Source organism: Taudactylus pleione, unplaced genomic scaffold, assembly GCF_031769625.1.
Source record: "Taudactylus pleione unplaced genomic scaffold, aTauple2 ptg000609l, whole genome shotgun sequence".
NCBI lineage: Eukaryota > Metazoa > Chordata > Amphibia > Anura > Myobatrachidae > Taudactylus > Taudactylus pleione.
Window position 1 is genome coordinate 15,464,148 of NW_028285011.1, and position 24,374 is coordinate 15,488,521.

The following is a 24,374-nucleotide window of genomic DNA, read 5'->3' on the forward strand; positions in this document are numbered from 1 at the left end:
GATCTCTCGCACTGGTTTGCGCACAGCAATGCATACGCAAATTGCAAACATCAGCTATCGGCGTGCGAACGCTTGCTAGCGAACGGGTCTGAATCAGGTCCAGACTACCACGCTGATTTTTTTGTGGTAGTAATGTATAGCTTTGTTAAGCACCTAAAAACCAATTGGGATACCTAATGTTGATTTAACCTTAAGTTTTTAATTAAAATCTTTAATTTTTGCTGTAACTCAAAACGTAAAGGGGAACATCCACTAGGCAATATTAATGAGCGATTGAACGATAACGATATAGTTAAATCGCTCATTAATAGTGCATGAATCGGACACCGCTGGTTGCTTCAGACATCAATCGCCGCCTGAACATGGCGGTCAATCTGCCTATAACGACAGATTGACCATGTTCAGGGAGGGTGCCTACACTGAACGATTTAATGGACGACTGAATGATAACGATATCGTTATTGTTCAGTCCTTCACTAGTCGGCAAGCGGATGTGCGCATTTAGGCAGATAAAGCAATTTGGCTCTGATTTTTTGATTCGGGAGGAAAATTTACTTTAGGGGTCCAAATTTCGTGGCGATTTCTTAATAAACACCCGTGATACGTCAAATAAACTGAATAAATAAGCTGCAATTAGTAAATAGTTTGATAAATTGAGTAGAGATATTTCGCAGAAACAGTTTTTTTTTTGTTGTTTTTTTTTTTTTTACACACTGTCTCTTATAAAAAAGGAAAAAAAAAATCTGAGACGAGTGGTGGACATTTCATTTTTTGGGGGTGATCTGAAATGGAATAACCCCTAAAACAACCAAAAGTTACTCTAATATGATCACTTCTTATTAAATGCCCCTTATCTGTGTGTTTGATAATGATATGTTATAACCAGATACTGTGGAGTACATTTACTAAAGCTTCTAAATATGAAAATTGGTGGCGTTTCCCATAGTAACCAGATTCTAGCTATCATTTCGCTTTCTTCCCAGAAAATTTATATAATCTGAATGGTTGCTATTGGCAACACCACCACTTTCATTTTTAGAGTCTTTAATACACCTACTCCTAAAAATCCAATATAAATCCCCCTCTAGTTTGTTCTTCTACCACTTGGGTTACTTTGACAAAGGCACGCTGTGCTAAAACACGTTCAATCTACCAAGGACCAGGACCAAGCTACACCAGCTGTCACGCTACCCGCCTACTTGGCACACCAATCTCCAGCTGAAACCAGAGCTAACACCGTGAAAACCAAACCCGCCTGAACCTGGAGCTTGAAGTTAGGGCTAAGAAGAACGCTGAACATCACATTCCCAGCCTGTCCACAGCACACAGTGAGGAACACGCGGACACATGTATGTCTACAGTGGCTAAGAGCCGCAGGATTGCCCCCAAGAAGGGTCCTGACCCACCACCAAGACATCGAAAGTTACCTGCTACGGTAACCACCACCCTGTCCACACCACCGGCAAGGTGACGCCGCGCACCAGTACAAGTGAGACGAACCACCGGTGAATCACCCACACCTCGTGATCCTACCTTGAGGAGCCAGGACCGCACGGGCATCACAGCACAACACCCCTGGTCCAACACCAGCGCACCCAAGCGACAAGGACATGACCCCTGCCCCACCCACCACACTTACTGGTAAGTGATAAAGTCTAAGCGGGACACCGCTCTAGCACTGGAACACCGCGGACTGTGCATCCACGGAGCCAGCCAGGCTACCCCCACCTTGGAACTATTCAAACCCCCCCACCCTCACCAACAGGGTATGGACGTTTCCCCTTGGACTGTAATGAGCTTCATACGGTTCTGAGCCCAGGAGGGACTTGCACTGCACTGTGTCTCTTATTTGTACGCTGCAATCAACACCTGTTCACCTTGTATTCACTGTCCAGTATTTATTCACACCAGCATCACACACCACCCCACACCAGTATAATTACCACACACAGCCAACCCACCTCACGGGCTTCCCCCGTCTGCCCATCCGCTCTCCCCCCCACACCTTTCCCCCAGTCTCCACCATCCCCCACCTATACCTGTGCAGCGCTACCCTTCCAAACCTTCAGATACCAATTTAGAGACCAGACACCTCTTAGGGAAGCTGCGCACAGACTACCTCCCCGCTCCCCTCAGCCACCATCATGCCCCACACCCTCCTTCCTGCATACCCCCCCCTTCCCCGCTCCAACCAGAGCGCAGTATTCAACCATTGTTATATACAGTTTATAAACATCCGCTCTCTCTGGAAGAATTACTAGTTTAAGGTGCACAATTCATTCCTGGATATTTAAAATGAATAATAATGAACAGGATATCTTCCTAAACATGGTAAAGATGGGATGCGGTCAATATACCGACCGCTGGAATTCCGGGCATCAGAATCCCGACAATTGTCAGAAACCCGGCGCCTGCATCCTGACCACCGGAATCCCAAAGATAAGCAGCGGGGTTACAGGGAGAAGTGTTAGGGGTTAGGCACTAAGGGGGATGGTAAGGGTTAGGCACTAAGGGTAGAGGGTTAGGGTGCGGTTTTGTTCAGGCACCGGGGGGAGGATTAGGATACCTACCAACAGGTGTCGGTATCCAAACCCTGTCGGGATGCCGGCGCCAGGATTCTGACCACCAGGATTCCGTACCCATCCCGGTAAAGATACATGAAATGACCAAATCATGCCATGCAACCATGTTTCACTTATACCCACTACACCAATATTATTCAATCTTATTCCCCCATTTCATTTGGAAGACTCCTAGCATTGCTACAAACCATTTAAGGGCCTTATTATGTTTCTACTAAACCTTCACATTTCCCTACCAAGTCCTGTTCACTATCTATCCTATGCTTTACACTGTTTCTCTCTTCACACTACTCTCCCTGCTAGTTCCTAATTTTAAAATCTCCTCTAGCCTTTGTACCATATTTCCTATAGTATAGCTGCAATCTTACCATTGAGATGTGGCTAGTCGCTACTGTCTGAGGCTAATAATAATAAATAAAAAGAAGCTTTCTCCCTACACCGATTTCTCAGACACATTTTAACCTCCTGTAGACTTCCTGGTTTATCATATTGCACAAGTTACATTTTTATAAAATATTACCCTTAGGTTGCAGCCTAGATGCCTGAAAACATTTTTTCAGGAACTTCAAAACACTCCTAAACGTTGTCATTGGTACCAAACTACCCTTCAAAAATACATTGACCTGTACCCAAGCACTCAAGACACATAGGGAGGGGGAGAACATGCTTTTTAGTAATAAATGCTAAAAAAGGTAATGCATGAACACAATTTTATATGTGAAATATCAACTTCAGAAGTTTTAACCTGCTTTACCGCATTGCTAAAACAAGGAAAGAATTATGAGCCATTTCACACTAGAATAATGTACTTAATCAGGATTAAACACCATTCAGGACAGATCAGCAGGGACCTTTAAATCTCCATGAATAATCTCTAGAAATAGAACATTAATTGAATTGCCATTTTCTAGGCTAATGGTTGTCAACATGCAGTATTCCAGAAAGACAAAATGTTATTGTTACTCATACTCCCAAATCAAAACTAGTACAGAAAACAATTAACATACAGAAAAATTGGAGAAATGTTTCCATCAATAGGTTCATCAAATATAAAACAACAAGTTTAAACAGGGACACAATTTTGGACACTCCCCAGTTACATAAATTTTAATGGAAAATTAACACATTACCATGGAATTTAATAGTAATTAGGTTGTATATCATGCTAATTCTGTGCTTTATTTCAACAGGATCATATACAATTTTTGTAAGAACATTAATTGAGAGGACCTCAGACTACCTTATAAATAATGGGATAAAGGTGATTAAAAAAAAAAAAAAAACTTATTTAGAAGCTGGTGGTGTCTATAAGATATGCAAAAAATGTGGAAGATGATGGTATTATCCAATAAACAATGAAATCGTTATTATTGGATAACAAAAATTTTTTTATCTTACATGTAATTAACAGCTAGTGTTTTTACTAAAATGAAGAGGAAAACAACACTGAAATATACCTGCAACAATTCAACCAAGAGGAAAACACAGAGGGCCATTGTTTTATTTGACAATATCCAAGTGCGTTTAACTATTAGTGACAATAAATGTTCTGCCTTTATCAATAATCTATACAATGCAGAAAACCATAATAAATCACAGTAACTTCCATTAATTGCTATAACTATTTTGGAACATATTTTAATAATAAAGAACTATATACATAATGTCCCAATGATCAGCTCCAATCAGTCATAAAGAAAAAAATACAAGTAAGTGCACCTGTAGCATCCAGATGTATTTATCCCCACAAAACAAATACTTCTCCACCTCATTATGTGGAACAATCAACTCCCTGTAGGCTCCTGGAATAGTAAACGCCACAATATGCTAAATAAATGTGTCTGTACCAGAAAGAAAATCCAAAGACTTTACTGTCCCACAAATCTGACCTAGTTCTGAAACCTCAGTTGTGTTTCCAATGCCTGGATAACCCAACAACCTGGCTCCCATCTGCACTTGTATATCCGCTGTTTGCATAACAGTAGAATATATATTGTTACAACTGCGTTAAAAATAAGAAATTACCATATTTTCTAACCTCATCACCATAGTGACAAACAGCAGGCAAGTACAGTACATGTAAAAATAAAAAAAGGCAGGTATCATAAGACTGGTGAAAGAAAATAATCGTTACTTTGGGGGTGATTTGCAAGTGCTTGTATATACATATCTAGAGTACACACATGCAATCATTTGTCCTAAATCCAGGGATCAAGCTGATCTTTGCAGTACTTCAGTGTCTGTAATGTGTGATGGCTCTGAAGGCAAAAAAACAATAAAAGGGGCTTAAGTAGTAAGTATTGCGATTGGGGAGCATTGTGTAAAAAGAGCAATGGTTCAGTACAAAGGTCAGCATGGTTCTAGAAGGAGATATACTTTAAGACAAGTTTTTGACACTATTTACTTTCTCAGGGAAGGGGCAGGTAATGATTACTTTACATGTTACTGTGGCTTTTACATAGACCCTCCAGCTGATACCGGTTCACTGATCTATTTGCTTTTCAAAGCTGATTCCCAGTAAGCTCCTGCCAGTGCAATTTCACTGCAGGCTTTTTTAGTGACTAGGATCAACAATTGTAACTGAGAACAATTCTTAGGCATCCACAAAGAACATATACATCCAGTTTCCAGAAACCTCATCTGGCCTTTAGAAATCATATTTGTGGAACTTACAGTGAAATATAAAACACTACTTAACTGTACATGGTACTCTTTCTGCTTGTGACATAAAATTGGCACTTTTATATTACTGCATGCTTCTATTTTGTTTACATTTTAGGAAGTCAAAGTGTCACTGTATAAAATAGGGCAATGAACAGTCACTGAAATGAGAATGGCTAAAAATGACTATTTAGGTTTTGAGCCATCATAGTTCTAACAAATCCATGATATCATATTTGACAAATAAGATGTCCTTAACTGAGACACTGTGTCGAGTTATTCCAGACCAACATCAATCCTGGCTACAGTATACAGGTAGGTGTCCTGAGGCTATATTCTTTCAAAGAATATTTATTACCAGAGTTACTCTTTCTTGTCAAGTTATCCCCCCCAGAGGCTAACGGATGTAAAGTATTTCACACACTGATTTATTACAACAGTAATACATAAAGCCCAGTCTTAGCACATATATGATTCAATAGGTAAATATTAAATCATTTTTTTTACCCCTAAAATCCAAGAAAGCAAATAAAACAGTCAATGCCCAGGAACTGCGTGTATCCGCTTTCTATACAGGATTTTCAGCCAGGTGAAACATATTCAATCACAAGAAGAACAACCTAACCTTGTTTGTTCTACCATGAGAATTTACAAACTCTTTTCTATTTTTGCTGAGCTGGTTGTTTCACTGGCTGCACATGTCCCACCTGAAACATTTAAGCCTGACACCGATAGATTACAGTAAATAAAAACCATGTACAGCAGGCAGGTACTAAAATGCCATTGTGCATTCCCAAAAGAAATCAGGCAGAAAGTTGACCTTTTGATTTAAGTCTGAATGGAGATGGTGGGAGCTAGCAGGCTCCTTACAAAAGTCCTCCAACAAAAGGTGCTAAATCACCTATTCTGGGCTCTCCCAGAATCAATCACATCCAGCCCATCACAAAAGCACAAGTAAATGGTAATCACTGTAATAAAGCTAGAACTGGGAAATCTGTGAGTAAATCTGATTTATGCTTCCATAGATGTCCCAGATTCAACCTACAGTATATAGCCGGAACTGAGCATCCAGCAGGCGCACACACATGCAATACATACACACAGCTGCTGCATCCATCTCAGCAGGGAAACCAGCCTGTGCTTTACTGTGTGGAACCCAAATATCAGAATGTGCCCATTCAAGCCGCGGTGCCCCTGTATGTGACCTGTGGTATAGACAAAGCACGGCTCGGGTTCCATCTGTTGATGTTGTGGAGGGAAGAGAGCAATCCTGCTCGGTCTCCTTCCTACTCCTCCTGGTCACACTGTAACACCCCCTGACATAGGAGCAAACTCTGTAGGTGCTTCAGCACCCGCAGTATATGAGCTGTCACTATCCATGCCTATGCATGCTAGGTTTCAGTCATATGGATGGACACCCCCCAGTCATTCTGAGAACTTGGCTCCGATAATGAGCTCCTGCACCTCTCTCAGTGACCGGAGCAGGAATGACCCGCACAGACAGCAGCCCGGGAGCGCTCACACAGGCGGCTTAAAGTTTCTTAGGAAGGCTCCCCTGTAGCCCAGCAGCTCCCGGGGGCAGAGAGAGGAGACCCCTAACTGGTGCCGGCCGCGCTGCTGCATCTCACACTCACCCTTTCATCAGCTCCCTCATGGCCGGGAGAAGCAGCAGGTATCACCGGGAGAGGAGTTCCGGATTTCAGGCTGCCACTAGGAGAGAGAAGTCCGGCAGCGGGAGGAGTAGGAGGAGGATGGCACTGACTGCAGTGATACTATAGCACTACAGGGCTAAGGAGAGCTGGCGGAGGAGGGCCGCCCGCAGGCTAGACAGGGCGGCGCTATCTGTTATTGCTCCTCCTCACACCTATTCAACCTGCTGCTGAGGAAGAGCTGCTGCTGCTGACTCCATCCAGTCACTCGGTGTGTGCTGTACAGCAGCTGCTGCAGCCACTACACATCTGCAAGTTTTTCCCTCCACTGTTTGATTGTTATAAGATAATTCCACTGTCAGACACCGCCTGCATTAGATACACACACTCAGTACAAATAAGCATATTATATTATAGAATCTTTAGTTTAGTTTAAATAGCCAATGCAGCTTTGCCACCTGGAGGAATACTGTATATACTTTGGGTACTCTGAGTAATAGACACAAGAATGTAGTCATGACATTGCCTGGGCTATCCTCTCTGCAGGACAAAATTGTGTGTATGATTCAATAATTCAATATTTTGTAATCATGATGCCCAATATATACTTTTATATGTAATTAATTAGTTCTGGTAAGTATGCAGCAATAAGCAATGTCAGATAAGCAGCAGATATACTTACTACAATAAATGCTTTGTTTAGAAAGATAATAAAGCATTTTTTTTCTTTTACCACTATTGTTATTGCCATTCTGCAGTGGCTATAGCATAAGAGGACAGCCAGCAGTACGGGATGCCGGCGAACAGGATCCTGACGCCGGCATTGCGACACGGTTAGGATACAGACACCTGCCGGTAAGTACCCTACCACTGAACCTAACCCTTCCCCACCGGCAGCCTAATCCTAACCCTCCCCCACCGGCAGCCTAATCCTAACCTTTACTCCCCACGCAGCCTAACCCTACCCCTCCCATCTGCAGCCTGATCCTAACCCTCCCCCTAACTCCAATACTTACTTGTGATACTGTGTTTTTAAAATATTAGTAATTTTAATTATTCCTCAAAGTCTCAAACCCAGAGGTTCCCAAACGTAGTCCTCAAGGCTTCCCAACAGTTCAGGTTTTAGAGATATCCATGTTTGAGCCAAGGTGGTTAAATCAAACTGACTGAGGTACTAATTAAGACATCTGTGCTCAACCATGGATATCTCTAAAACCTGCACTGCTGGGGAGCCTTGAGGACCGCATTTGGGAGCTTCTGCTCAAACTTGTTGTCTACAAAAGTGAAAATGTTTTTGGGGGTTTTTTGTAAATTTCGTTTACCCATGACAATAGTGAATTGTATTATGATGCCATTAATCTAACTAATAAATCATTTGATTATAAGTTTTTGTTGGGTCATCCCTTATTTGCCAATTGAAGCCCATATTACATCCTTGGATAAGAGGATGTTTGACCACTGGTATCTTAAGTGCTGACACTACCTTTAACAGTCCTATATTGCTCGGCTCCGATTTATGAATAGTAAGGGACTAGTTTTGCATAGCGGAAGTGTCACAATGATGTTTTGATCTATGAAGTACCCTTCTCAGTGCCAGAGAAACTCTCTTGTTGTCACTTCTTAAATATGTTTCAAATAGCTTCAGAGGAAGGTATCGCAGGAGAACCCCTGCAGTTCCCACTATCTTAGTTACGGAGAGATTATTTAAGCATTCGACGGAGCTTAAAAAACTCAGCGCCCCATAAATCCTGCAAAAACAACAATTTTCGCAGCATTTAGGGGTTTTCTCCCTTTGATAAAAAGGATTTCGAAGTCATGTGACTGCAAATTCTACAAAGGTCTTCATCCTTGGATTTATGTACAGATACAGGAAAGACTTCACACTCCTTATCTTACATACTACATTATTAGGAAGGTATATACACCAAATCAGAGTAAAAAATATGAATGGGAGAAGTCATAGCAGATTTTGTGTATTCTTACTGATGTCTGTTTGGAAAAGTCTTTAGGATCTATTTATTAGTCACAGATAAGAACTTTCTCCATTAAAACTGGTTGTGTTAGAACGTCTCCCTATCTGCAAAAGGGTTACCGTCAGCCAAGGGCATAACTAGTAATATATGGGCCACATAGCAACATATGCAAGGGCCCCATGTACGTCCCAAAGGCAAAATAGCTCACATTGGGCAGGATGTACTAAAGCTGACAATGCTGTAAAACAATAGAGATTTGGAGCCTTTGTTGTTGGAAATCCATTGCTTCAAATTTTGGACACATTTTTATACGTAATGATATATTCATCAGGCTAACCATCAGGACATTTTCAGAAAGTTCTCAGTAACTTTGACAACCATACACCACAGACAAACCCTCCCTCTCCCCAGTGCCTAACCCTAAACTCCCCCTCCCCGCACCCTAATCCTAACACTCCCTACCCGGTGCCTAACCTTAATGCTCCCCCTAGTGCCTAACCCCGCTACCTAACCCTAACCTCCCCCTAACACCCTGATACTTACCTTCGGGATGCCGGCGGTCGGGATACTGGTGCCGGGATCCCGGCCTGTCAGGATTTCGGCGCCGGTATTCAGACCGACGGCATCCTGCACGCCGGGATGCCAACTACATCCCCCTGTGCATAACTGTCTCTTGCCCACTATACACTGTTTTTGTATAACATTGGCAGGGATGAAAATACCATGCTAGAATGGAGAGGCTTTGGAGACATGTAACACTCTAAGTCAGTGGGTCTCAAACTCAGGGCTTGATTCAGACCCGCTTGCTAGATGCGTTCGCATGCAGCCAAAGTATGCAAATCCTGCGATCGCACGGATAGGCATTAGCACGCCCAATATGTCTTGGCGAGCGATCGCGGTGTGTATTTAGATGCCCACCAACCTGTCTTAAGACGCCCACTTTCCCAAATCCATCTCCAGGAAGCGTATGTAACAATCGGTAACATCGAGTACCATCGGAAGCGTACGCAGCACTTGTGGCTGGCCATACTCTGCCGCAAGCACTGCGAGTGCGTCAGTGTGTAAAACAACCATGTGACATGTACTATGACGCTGCGCCTTAATTACGCATGCTTCTTAAATGGCGTTAAGACGCTCAGACGCGCCTGCGTGCGCACCACCACACCCCCGTTACCATCGACCATCCCCTGTCAACACCTATAAACGGCTTGTCCTGTCACTCACTCTAGCGAGCTGGCTATCTGCAGCGAACAAACGCTTCCCGATCGCATAACTTGTTCGTGCACTGCGACTTATATGCATGCGCAGATTGCAAACATCGGCAGGCTGTGTGCGAATGCGGACTAGCGAGCAGGTCTGAATCGGGCCCTCAGTCCTCAGGACCCCAGACAGTTCACGTTTTGCAGGTCACCCAGCAGGTGCACAAGTGTATTCATTACTCACTGACGCATTTTAAAAGATCAACAGGTGGAGATATATATTTCACTTGTGATTCTTTGAGGAGACCTGGAAAACATGCACTTTTTGGGGTGCTGAGGGCCGAGTTTGAGAACCTGTCTTCTAAGCGGTAGTGTTAGCTTGCTGCTTAGCTGTCACTAGTCCCGATTCATCACGGATCGCAACTGCAACAGCGTAAGCAGATTGGCCGATGGTGCGTACAGCACATGCAACGCAGTGTGCGTGCGTGAGTCAGCATTGCTATCGCACTGCGATCACTTATGTGGATACAAAGCCATCGCAGATAGAGGGACGGGACGTCAGCGTCTGGGGGTGGTGATGGGGGAGTGGTTGTAGAAACGCAGGAGTGCCTGTCCTTTTGAACGCCATTTCCTGGACGTGCATAGTCACTGCGATGGCATACGCAGCTTGTGTACTCACTGCGTCCAACGACAGTTGCAATTTCAGAGTAAGGTCAGACCTGTTGTAATTGTGCGTGAGGGTCCAGTGTTACCCGATGGTACCGATGTATATGCAGGTCTGCGAGGCCTTACGGATGTACGAAAGTGGTAGTGGGCGTCTCTATGCTGGCTTTGCGATTGCAAACATTAGCATATTTTCGCAGCACGTCTGCATGCGTAATCGTAGCTGCGATCACATAGCAATCCATAATTAATCGGGCCCACTGTTTGCAGTGATATAGAGTAATATATTATTATTATCCTTTATTTAGTTGGCGCCACAAGTGTTCCGCAGTGCCTTACAAAGTACATAAACAAATAGGCTGACCAGCAACTTACAGTACAATACAATCTAGGACAAGGACATGGATAATATACATTGCTACATTACATGTTACGACCATAACACCCAGAAATGCAGCAGAGCGTGAGCAACCAAGTGTTGGGTGCCCTAGTGGGGAGTAAGAAGCAGATGAAAGTAAAGTAAGGGGAAGCTCAAGAGTGTAGAGGGCCCTGCTCGTAAGAACTTATATTCTAAAGGAAAGGGGCAGACAAACAGGTGTAACACAAATGGGGTAGACAGGGAGGATGTAGCAGCAAGTTAGGATGAGAGCTGGAAGTAGTGGGTCTTGAGAGACCGTTTAAATATTGTAGAGAAGTGGAGAGTCTCATGGGGAGAAGGAGGGAGTTCCAAAGGTGGGGAACAGCGCGGGCAAAATCTGAGAGGTTGGATTGGGTGGAGGTTATCAGCTGGAAAGTGATGCGGCGTGTATTTGTTGAACAAAGTGAGCGGACAGGAGAGTGAAGGGAGATAAGGTCAGAGATGTAAATGGCAGAGGAATGAGTGTGAGAACCTTGAATTGGGTTCTAAAAGGGAAGGGGAGCCAGTGGAGGGCTTGTAGGAGAGGGGAGGCAGATGTAGAGCATTTGGAGAGGAAGATGAGCTGAGCAGCAGCATTGAGGACAGACTGGAGAGGAGAGAGATGGGAGTTGGGGAGGCCAGATAGGAGGAGGTTACAGTAGTCCAATCTGGAGATGACCAGTGAGTGTATTAGGGTCTTAGTAGCATCCTGGGTGAGAAAGGGTCTAAATCTTGGAAATATTTTTGAGATGGAAACGACAGGACTCGGAGAGGTTCTGGATAAGTAGTTTGAAGGAGAGGGAGGAGTCCAGGATAACTCCAATACAGCGCACTTTGGGGCTAGAGGAGATAGTTGTGCCATCAATTGATAAATATATATATATATTGTGATAGGATCACTGGTAAAGTGGTCTGTGGCAGGTACATTTGTCCCAGATTCCTGTCATTATGTGTTTTAAGCCCCCAGGAGAAAGTCTGCAGTGTAGCAGGCTTGAGTTTCGGCTTTTTGAAAAGCCGGTTTGGGACCTGGGGGTTGTGGGTGAGAGGAGAGGGAGGGCTCCACCCACGGCCACTCCAGGTTTTGGTTCTCGCAGCCTGGTAACAGGATTGTTAGTTTTCCACCTGAGAGTGGCCAATATAAGCCTAGTTTGTTTAGGGCTGATTGTCTCACCTGGGAGAGCAGACAGGGAGTTTGCTCAGAGACACTTGGAAAACCTATCTGTGAGTACTGTGCTGTGCTTTGTTGCTGGCGAGGGCATTAGGCCCTGCCAGGTTCTGGTAGTGAGGGAACTACCTGTGAAGTTAGTGCCCCGACAGGGCTAGGATTTATGTTTATGTTTTCTTTATGTTATTTCTGACATTGTACAATAAAGACTGGCGCCGACCAGCTTGTACTCGCTTCCAGACTGGTGTGCTGCTTCCCTGCTGCTGTGTGTGTGTGTAAGGAAGGAGTCCCCTACTCAGGAGAGGGACCTCCTAATCTGACTGTGTCACAATATATATATATATATATATATTCAGTATATATATATATATATATATATATATATATAGGCCACTATGCGTGAGCTATGGCATCTTGGTTTAGTGGAGTAGCCAATGGGCCGGGCATAGTTCCCACTGAATACATCTACTGTCATTATATACATTTCCTGTACTTGTCTGTGCAAGATGGGTACACTTATTTCAAATGTGCTGGATAGTGTGCACTGGGCCTGATTCAGAGCCGAACGCTCTGACCAGAGCGCTCGCTCTGAATCAGGGCCCTCCTCCATGAAAATGGAGCGTCCTCCTGGACGCTCGCATAGCTGTAGGTGACCACCCACAGCTATAGAGAGCGTCCATGATGATGGTCAAGACCATCACGACCATCGGGCTTGCGACGGAGACCCTGCGGTAGGGTCTCGCTGCCGCAAGCCCTGGAGTGATTTTGGCTCTATCAGAGCCAAAATCACTCCCACTGACATCACTAGTGATGGCAGTGGGGCCGGCTTCAGACGGTAGGCGTTCCCATGGGAACGCCTCAGTCTGGCAGCCACGCCCCCAGCACGCCCACCAAAGGGGGCATGCTGTCAATCAACATCGACAGCACGCCCCCTTTGGTGCGAGACCCGGAGCGACGGAGAGCCCGTCGCTATCCGGGTCTCGCGCATGCGCACGACGGAGCTCCCTCCGTCGTGCGCATGCACAGTGGGGCAACATCGACCCGCTTGCAAGTGTCCTGCGCTCGCGAGGGGGTCTGAATGACCCCCACTGTGTATAGCAGTAGATGAACAAAATGCCTTGCCGTGATATCACATATGGTACTGTGCTCTTGCCATAGGGAAATAAAAATAAAAGAAACCTATCAGTCCAAAGAAGAAGAAAAAGCTATTTAAACATCAAAGAATTGCAACAGATCATGCTGGCATAATCGTTAGTGTTAAAAATGTGCTGAAAAGAAAATCCTTGACAGTGTAAATAGCACATTTCTCATGCTGCAGTCTGTCCTTTTAGTGTTCTCTTCTATGGGCTCGATTCTATTCAGTGCGATGTAAATAGCTCCGGGAGTGAGCTCCCGGAGCTATTCAATACACCGCGCTGACGTCCGACTAATGATTTCTTCTCTCATCCATCCGGGGATGAGAGAAGAAATCCGACAAAAGTCCCGGCGCGAGGCTGCCCTTAGCGCCGGGAAAACAGCCTCGCGCCGGGAAGTTAGGTTGGGGAATGCCCGTTATCGCGCCTAAAAACCCTGTTTAAAGCGCGATAACGAGCCTTCCCCGACTTAACAGCGCGATGAATTGAATAGCGCTGGGAGCTATCTCCCGGCGCTATTTACATCGCGCTGAATTGAATCGTGCCCTATGTTTCTCACTTTCTCTTCAACCTACTACAATTTGACATTTTTTTTAAGCCTGTCTGCTAGCCACTATAAACATAATTTTAGCAACAATATATCGCACAGGTGCGGATTCGGCCACAGGGAGATCGGGCAACTTCCCGTAGGGCCTGACCCTCTCTCTCACCTCACCAGCAGTTATGGCCACGCTTAGCAGCCAATCATCCCAGCACAATGACTGTCAGCCTGCGCGAGCTCAGTGTACAACACATTAACTGTCTGCGCAGGCTGCAGGTGTAGACTGCGGACTGTGCAAGTGCACCATTGTGCAGTGAGAGCCTGTGAGGCGAGGACAGGGGAGTCCGCTGGCTGGAGAGGAAAGGAGACGTCACCTCCCCAAAGGATATCAAGTGAGCACTGCTAGAGGTGGGGAGGGGGACAGTGCGATCTGTGAGGGGGAGGAAGTGAGGTGTGGACCAGCGGAATCTGTGAGGGGGGGCTGTGTAAGGAGGGCAATTGCCCCCTGTGTAGTCTGTGAAGGGGCAGCTACTTATAGCAGGAGGCAATATAACAGTGAAGTGAACTTATCTTTGTTAGCAATTATAATTATATGGAGGGGGGCTGAGTAACATTGAGTGACAGTGTCATTGTGAGTAAGTAAAATGGAGAGTTGGGTAATTACAATGTTGACCACAAAGCAGTGCATTTTTCACAAATTGGAGGAGGCATAGGCCTTACACCATCTCTGGCTTTATTAGTGAAGATTTTAGTACAATCCTAACACACCATTTATGTCCCTACAAAGTGACTCTCCATTCTGTATCACCTCTGTCCAACAACCCCTCCCCTAAAGACTGTAAGCCAGGGGTTCCCAACCACAGTCCTCAAGGCACACTAACAGTCCAGGTTTTAAGGATAGCCATACTTGAGCACAGGTCACAGGTGTCTTAGTTAGTGCCTTAGTTATTTTGATTTAACCATCTGTGCTCAATCATGGATATCACTAAAACCTGGACTGTTAGTGTGCCTTGAGGACCGAAGTTGGGAAACACTGCTGTAAGCTCTCGCAAACTAGGCCCTCTTCCCTCATTTACTCTTTCTTTGCTTACCTGCACCATCATCTCCTCCTCCTTAGTATTATTTAGCAATCAGTGGCTCTAAACCAAAGGGTAAAGCTAAGTTTCTGTCACCCGGGACGAAGTCTCAGCTTGGCAAACCCTCCCCTGCCTCCCTTTTTAACACTTATATGCCATCAGGCCATCCAGATGCTCATTACATACCCCTTGTATGCCAACTAACCCATCTAGATATGCCATCAGACCCTGCCACTTCCATAGACTCCACCTCCATCCCTCATTTAGGGCTGCTTCAGAAATTTTCCTGGGCTGGTCTTCCATCCTAATCCACCCCTGACACGGACGTGCAGTGAGCGTGGGCAGGGGAGGCAGAGCCTCCCCTATCATACTCCTGAGATTTGATACAAAATTCTTAAAATAATACAAAGAAACATCTTCTTTGTGTATTGTAATCATTTTATTGTTAAGCCTCACCAGCTTTGTGGAGCTCCCTGGGACTGCAGGGAGACGAGAGATGAGGCGGCAACAACTCAGCCTTACTCAGCCTCGCTTCTGTATAGTCAGACACAGTTTGCATGGACACTGAAGCTTAATGTAGTGAGGGGAGAGTTACAGTGAGTAGGGGGTGAGACAGGCTCCCAGCACTCAGACCCATCTCCATGTGTGCCTCCCCAGCCATTCACCTCGCCGCATGTCACTGCCCTAACACCACCTATTTCTATGTCCATAAGGCCAGAAAAGTAAGCTTAGGGCTCTCAAACTAATTGGCTGTAATTCTAAATTAGGATTTTGAAACCGTCTCCTGTGGATCAATGTTTCCCATCTTCACAGATATTACAGCTGCACCCAGTATGTCTACCGTATAATACTACCCTTGCAAGTGTCAGGCCAGACCAATTGCCTGCCATATACTGTCTTGTGAGTATCCACATGTTCATTTTCCAAGTGCACCTGGCACCTGAGAAGCTGACAGAGGACATTGCCCTGCTACTCCGATTGGCCTCAGCACAGTCATGCAGTGTTCAGCTGCAGACAGCCGGATGGCACAAATACATTCAAATTAAGTGGATGGCACCTTGTGCCTGGCACAGGCTGCTTCTAGGCTGATTAAAAAGAAGTCAACCCAGAAGTGGATGTATCAAGTGATCAGCTGACATACTATTTTTTTCTTAAACTCTTTGGCCAGGTCCCATTGCTTTCCAGTCACACAGAGGCAGTGCTACAGGACGGTGAGCAAATCCTTTACAACAGTGCGCTCTTTCAGGGGAGAATCACAATTTGCGGTGTTCAAAAGGAAAGTGACAAAATTATATGTTTGGGCAGACTGAGGCATAACCTTGTTAGATCAGGACTGCGGGCAGCTTGTTACCATTTTAATCTAGGAATGTTAGAAGATAAGGGTGAGTAAGATAATTCAAACTGTGCAGAGCTAATCATTGTTCTTCCGTCACCTACGCCTACCAACATCTAACACTGGCGCTTTATCTTCATCAGTCTGATTTTACTGTTCTGCAATTCCCATAAACTTGTTACTGTGAGTAATGGCTGGAGAACAGGGATCATACTTCACTCGGTGTCTAGGACCCTTTCTAGCTATATGAACTCTACAATTTTGGACCATGTCATTCCTTATATTATAGTCATCTGTTCTGTGGGAAATACATTTTATATATATATATATATATATATATATATATATATATAATTATACACACGCGCACATCGAATGTTCAGAATGTTGACATATTTGGTCAGAATGTCGGCACGCAACATGCTGACACCGCCTGCCGACATTGAGAAAAAGACATGTTCAAATGGGAATCGTTCAAATGACAATGTGAGTGTTAAGCTGGGCATCCACTATACAATTTTCTGTCAGATATCTGTCCAATCTGGCTGGTTGGAATGAAAACCTGGTAATGTATGGGAGCAAATGACAGTCGTCCATTTGCTCACAAACAATGGAAAATAGCCAAAAATGGTTGTTCAGACAAATTGGTTAACACACACAAATGTAACCAATTTGAACAATTTTTTTTGTCCTTTTTTCAGTGTTTAAAAACCATATGATCAACTGTAATTTGCTCCCATACATTACCAGGTTTTCATTCCAACCAGCCAGATTGGACAGATATCTGACAGATAATTGTATAGTGTATGGCCAGCTTTAGGGTTGGAGTAAAATAGTGTTGTCATCATTCTCACTGTCGGCATGTTGACAATGTCAATGTAGTCATTGTAAATGTTGACATTGGGACCCTGGTGTGTTGACATGGTAATATATACAGTATATATATTTATAATATACACATATACGCAAATAACAGACACATATATGAATCCCCGCTGTGATACACAAACATCTGTACTGCATTTTGTAAATGATGTGCATTGATTCTAAAAGTATTTCTGAAAGTAATGTCAGTAACTTATTAAACAAGTTGCCAAAGTTGCCACTCTGTACAAATAAATATAAATACTTTAAATTAATGCATAAATACTACCAGCGTATAGGGTAGCAGAAATAGTTGCTACTGTAGTGAAGATGACAACTTATGTGTGACTCGCAGTAATTTGCACATACACTGCATGAATTTTAACAGCCTTAAGCATGACTTTATTAGGAAACGTGATTCTGCCTCAAAGCGTTCTCTTATCAAACGGATAAAAGTCTGTGTAATATATCCATGAACAGATAAAAGCCTGTGACAATATCTAAAATAATACATATTCCAAACTGATGCACATTTTGAAGCTGATGCGGTGTGGGAATTACATCAGTTGGTGTGGCATATTTTCACACTGTGTATTCCCAGAAAGCTCATGGATGCCAGGATACAGTTGCAGAGTGGAAACATTATGGAGCGGATTCAGAGTTGGGAGCAAAGCAAAAAAAAAATCAATAAACTTTGCTCCTGGTCAAAACCGTGTTGCACTGTGGATAGGCTAGATTTAAAATAGGGATGACCATCGATGATTCATAATCATTGATTGTTTATGGCCAATGTCGAATGCTTTTGCCATAAATGGGGGAAAACCAGATGGTTTCCCTCCATCAATGTCTAAGCTCCGCCCCTGGTACCAGCAAAGTCCCACTGCTAGGTTCTGATTGGCTCATGGGCTAGTCAGTCAAAAAACATGGATGACCATCAGTTGGTGAAACCAGCAATGGTCATCCATTGCATAGTTGGTAACCATTGATGGCTACTTGCTATTTTGCCATCGATGGTAACCACACTGATGACCATCCCTAATTTAAAATTTGGAGAGAGATTTAGATTTGGGAGGGTTGTTTCAAAACTCAAATCTACATTGCAGTGTAACAATAAAGCTGTCCAGCATTTGTGAGCTATGGGCCTGATTCAGCAAGGATTGCAACTGCTAAAGCGTACGCAGGCGGTCGATTGTTGCGTATTGCTCATACGTATGCATCGCAGTGCGTGTGCGTGAATGGTTCACTGTGAGAGGGAACGCAGTGAGTGTGCAGACCCATCGCAGAGTGATTGTAAGGAAGTACCCTTTTGAGGTGGTGACGAGGGGGGGGGGTTCCAGTGCATTTAAACGCCATTGCAGGGGTGTGCATAAATTAGCCACTGCGATGGCATACGCAGCCTGAGCTCTCACTGTGTGCAGCGAGGTTAGCAATTCATAGGCAAGGACAGCGCTGCAGTAATTCTGCGTGAGGGGTCGTTGGTACTCAATGTTTCCAATGTTTGAAGAGGATTGCAAGGTATTACATATGTGAGAGTGCGGAAGTGGGCGTCTGCATGTTGTCCGTGCGAGTGCTTTGTGATTATAATTATTAGCATACTTTTGCAGCAGAACTGCGTGCGCGATCGCATTAGCGATCCCATCAGCGATCCTTGCTAATTCAGGCCCCAAGATCAACAATTACGCAGATATTCTGCCTAATGCAGATGTTTTTGCACATTAAGCAATTTTTTTTTGCCACTGCGCATGCGTCTGATTCACACTGAGCATGTGTCATGGCACATTACAGCAGTTGCACGCTGCACGTCTTTATTCGCAGTGTGATTGACAGGCAGGGAGCGTGTGAGGAAGGTAACGGGGTGTGTCGGCTATAGGATAATTGCAAATACATGATGATGATGACTTGGCTCATATGCTGGCCATGCAGGAATGGATGTATCCTGAGATGTGTACGGCTCTGCATATGTGAGAAAATATGCCATTTTTGAGTAAACTGTCGTTTGGAGTAATTTGCACTCATTTTGCAACCAACTTTGCATCAACCCCTTTGTTTTTAATTTCAATAAACTGTAAAAAAGCTGGAAAGAATTATATTTTAGAGCAGGGGTTTTTTTTTCTAACGCAGTAGCCAGTGTATAACAATGCATCAGCTTTTTAGTGCTTGGGCGGTCAAAATTTAATTAATAAATTAAGAATAGTAAAATTTTCTTAAACTCGCTTAGGGTTTGCAAATATATGGCACATATAAACATGGCATTCTATTTCTGCTGATATAAAAACAATGTACCATTATAGTATAGGTATAAATAACTATGTTATGCTAATATACAACCATAAGTGCCCCCTATCACTCAGGTGTAGAGGAGGAGGTCATTCTTATGATCTGGGTAACCATCAAGAAACAGTATTACAGACTGTCCTGGAGCTTGCTGGACGGCCCAAGGTACCCCATTGCACTTTCCTTTTAAATTCTCTTTGATACAAGCTACATTGTGGACAGAGGGCCTGATTGAGAGACACACGCTAATGCAATCACAGCTGCGATTTCATACACATTGCAGATGAGATAATATGCTAATGGTTGCAAAGCTTGCCCGAGCATAAGGACGCCCACTGCTGCCTTCTCATATGCGTACAACGTTGCTTACTTGCGTAAATATCAGTAACATCGATGCACATCGAGCAGCCATCTTGCCCTTGCGTCCAGTCTGACTTGCCGCAGTCTTGGGAGCTCTTCTGATACACAGAGCTGCATATGCAATCGCAGTGGCTAATTTATGCACGCCCATGAAACGGCGCTCAAACAGACAGACATGCCTGCGTTTTTTCAGACCACCCCCCAAACGCTGACAACCTGTCACTCACTCTGAGATGGATTCCTCTGTGCGTCCATAGTCGCAATGCGATTGCTGCGTACGCGCAATGTGGCTTATACACATGCGCAGTGGTAAACAATCGCTCAATCTGCATGCGTAATCGCCTATGCGTCCAGCTCGAAATCAAGCCCACAATTTTATCCTGGTTTGATCTGGACGCCATTGTGCCGCAATAAAGTAGGGAACTAAACCTGGAAGAGGGATGATCTTGGTGTGCTTCAAGAAACTAGTCAAGTTATTGAACATAAGACACTAAAAAAATTCCTTTACAAAAATGGCCGGCTGCGCATATATCGGCTATTTGCGTGCAAAACTTGCAATGCCGGTGGACGCGATGTGCCATTCTGGAAAATCAGATCATGATTATGCTGGTAATTCCAAGAAGGCAAGAAGGTAAGTGTTATCCTTTTCAAGTGTCTTACATTTTTAAATATACCGTACTTGTGTATTTACTCTGCTCTAGAACAACATTACGGTAAATAACGGCTTGCATCAAAGCGCCCCTTGTGTGTCCTCTAATGAAAACCAAGGGGGCTGTCAGACACCACAAAAGAGCCAATTTCAAGGCACAATTTATATAGTATGTCAAGAAGATATAAAGGCTGTGCATTATGGAGCTGAATTATGTACATAAAATAACTGACATGGTGAAACTTAGCTAATTAAGTTATGTACACCTATCTGTATTTCACCTCTTTAATTGAATAGTCATAAAGTAGCTGCCAGACATGCAGATGCTGCAGGAATGGACTGTATAAATTAGAAAATTATTTTTAGTGATGTCACAGCAGCTCAACAGACTGCAGTCTCAACTTTCTGACATGCATCAGATATACTTGTTAGTTCACAAAAGTGCAAAATATGTGCAGTGTTTACTTATGTCAGCAAATGTGCTTATTTTATCACCTAATCAAAATAAAAAAGAGTGAGAATGTAATGTAAAAGTCCATCCTACTGGGGCACCTGGAATCAGGGCCATAACTAGGGGTGTGCGAGAGGTACTGCCACTCAGAATGCAGGGCCCTAAGTGCAGCATCATCGCTGCCTCACAGCACCTGCATGTGGCTTGCAAGGTGTCTGGAACGGCACCTCGCAGCAGTAGCACAGCCGGCCAGAGCATCAGAGGGACACTCTATGCAGTCACCCTGCAGCCGATGGAGCTGCCCAGGCTGTGTCCCATCCCATAGACATGCCACCAAGAAATGCATGCCATTTTGCTGAGTAAAATATGGAAAAACTAAAACCAAGTGCGTTTGCCTAAATATAGTGTAAATGGCATTAGCAGTGCAGGACCAGCATGTGTTGCATTTTCAGGAATAAACTTTACTATTCTAAAATGTAGGAGGGGCTTAAATTGTACTTAATGGAGTGTGTAGGTGACTATTTACATTTTAAACTTCCTTGCTACGTGCAGAGGGTGTGGTGGTGCAATCTACATCATCGCACAGCAGGGGACGAAGCCATGATGAATAATGAAATTCTCCACAACTGGCATAATCAATGTCAAAGCCTGATTAAGATCCTATGGGTCCTAGGCAAGATTGTTATGGGGCCCCTTCTACCCTCTGTTTGTCATAGTATAGTGTAATCTGGCCCTACGCAAGAGCCATGGTTGCATAATGGATAATCTGGCTTTGATCAAGCCCCACACCTTCACTAGTGGGTGGGATGTGCTGGGGTGGTTCTACTGGAAGTTTAAGAGAGTAGGGAAGTAGGGATTCTCATACAGCTACTTTGGAATGTAATTATTATAGTGCAGAATATTGCATTGTATTTGCATGGTTAGTAGCCAATATCGTATCATTTTAGGTTTAGGAAAGTGAGGTTAAAGTGTTAGTAAACCTAAGACAAAAATCCCTTAAACAATTGAAAATATTGAATTAGCAAAACAGCACATGCTGTACGATAATAAGTAATTCATACGTACTGTAAGCAATGCCCTTCTGTCACATAAAGGAAAACATAATTAGCACTCCAGAATCAATATGTGTTCCCACACAACTTTTAATATATGGAGCGAGAGCTCAATTGTAGAATAATCTCTCCTATTAAAGACCAAAATGATACTAATGTAAGTTCCTTTACATCTTAATTTAAAATGCATGGGAGGGAAGTACAAATAATACCCATTGCAGAAAGAAAAATTTAAATAGAATCACACACCTGGGAAAAATATTCATTACAGTCACGAGATATAGTATATGATAGATGTAAACACCTCGTCGATGCTATAAAAAAGCTGAGACGGTTGTTGGGTCTCTTTCATTCTGATTTATACAGTAGGTCGTCTCTGATCTCTCTGTTGGAGAGGGTGAAGCTGTGCTACTAAATTACAAAAATGATCTCATTTGACAACTGATTTAAAGGACAAAAAATTGTGGAAATAAGAAACTTGGAATGTAGCCCAGAAGAAAATGACATTGAAGGTATTTCAATTCAGACTTTTTTGTGTATGAAGCTGTAAACTTCACTGTCTATAATTGATATACGTGTGGATTCTCATACCATTATTTCCCAACAGTTGTTTTGATACTCGTCTTCTATGGATGGTAGATTATGTTCTTGACAATGAAGGGAATGGAGATTCTGAATCTGGAACAGGTTGCACCATAATGACAATGTGGAAAAGAGGAATACAGAGATTTCTATTTCAAGAAGTAGTGACATGGAACTACACATTGGTAGAGAAATGACATATTTATTCCAGAGGATGCCTGCTGCCCTATTACACTAATTTATAGCCCTTTACCCAATGGCACTAAAAATCATATTATTACTAGGACTTCCAACATTAGTAAAAGCATGTATCTGGGTATAAATTGAATAGAATCCATGCTTGCAATTATTTTATACCCACTTGAGCATGTGCCTACTACAGCAATGAAACATAAGTAAATCACAAACGGGCATGGCTACACTAAAAACAAGGACTTCTAGTGCAAGGTCTGTTTATATACATAAAAACGCTTTAAGATGCATTTTAAAAAAAATAGTAGATAGGAAGCTGTACAAACAGTTTCCTTTTGCCACTCTGATGGACAGATGAGCAGGTAAACTTGCCAGGAGCAGTCTGCTATAGACCAGACTTGGGCTAAATGACAGCTTCTGGTTGTTCTTCTCCCTACCATTAATACCCCTTTCACACTGAGCTTCTCACCCAGGATATTGCCGGGCAACTCGGGTCCTGGCTTGGTGTGAAAGGGTCAGCCTGGGGTGTGTGTTCTCCGGGTTTTCGAACCCGGATACACTGCAGTCTGAAAGGTGCGGTCCAGCTTATGCCTAAAAGCTAGGTCCAACGTGCGGTGTAAAAGGGGTTTGAGCAGCTGTGACACAGGTTGAAACCATGTTCAATAACACGGTTCGGACCCGGGGTTTAGGAGTGAAAAGGAAGTAAAAAGCATATTATAAATCAAGATGGTATTTGTTAGGTATTGAGATCTGCTTTATACTAGCCCCTATATTGGAGGTCTGCTTTGTATACTAAATACCAGAAAGGCATCAACAGAATGAGGGATGGGTCCCCACCGTTCCAGGATCATATCACTGTGATAATGAAATGTTACCAAGTAAAAATTATGCAGGCTTAGCCCAGAAAACTGTCCTGGGTCAGAAATGGTAATATAAACGAGATTGTGAGATTTAAAACATGTTAATAACAACATTGCAAATGTTTTGATTTGCTCTTTTAGATCATGACTGTAAAATTACATCTAGTATCCATTTCCAGGGGCATCACCGTTTCAGGTTATGTGCATCAAATTTGTAAACCGGTTTCCAGTGATTTCTTTGGAAATGTGTTACCGGCACCATATTTCCGAAGTAAACCCTGGAAATATGGCGCATGTGCAAATGGTAGCTAAGCCTCCAGTTAGCGTTAGGCTACCAGCAGCTGAGCAGAGGACCTCACCAACGAGGAGGATATCGCTGGACCTCGCCGGAGAGGTAAATAATGATGAATAACAATGGAATTTTTGTTTGTATCACTGCAATACGAAATTAAATATGCCTCAGGTATTAAGCTTTGTTAGGGCCCTTAGAATGTTATGTGTCATAGCATATGTCAGGACAAATGTCTATTGAGTAGGACCACACATCTGCTGGGTATCAAATGTGGTCTTGCACACAGTTAATCACAAAAAGTTACAATAAACATGAGGTCTCTACATTTGAAAAGCTTTATTGATAATAATCCAGTAGATAAATGGCTTTGGTAATAATCTCTATTCATTACAAATCCAGTATAAGACATGAAATTATTTAATTGTG

At 43.5% G+C, this 24,374-nt stretch overlaps 1 protein-coding gene across 5 annotated transcripts in view; it reads right to left on the reverse strand.

Moving 5' to 3' along the window:
* DMD (dystrophin) overlaps positions 1-24,374 on the reverse strand; it is a 2,214,077-nt gene that overhangs the window by 192,708 nt on the left and 1,996,995 nt on the right. The window contains exon 1 of one of the 5 annotated variants that reach the window (XM_088454196.1): positions 6,878-7,057. The exons of the other annotated variants lie outside the window; for them this stretch is intronic. Coding sequence (XP_088310322.1) covers positions 6,878-6,897 — 20 coding nt within the window. The 5' untranslated portion in view covers positions 6,898-7,057. Of the gene's footprint in view, positions 1-6,877; positions 7,058-24,374 lie in introns of those variants that run through there. 5 annotated transcript variants of the gene reach the window in all.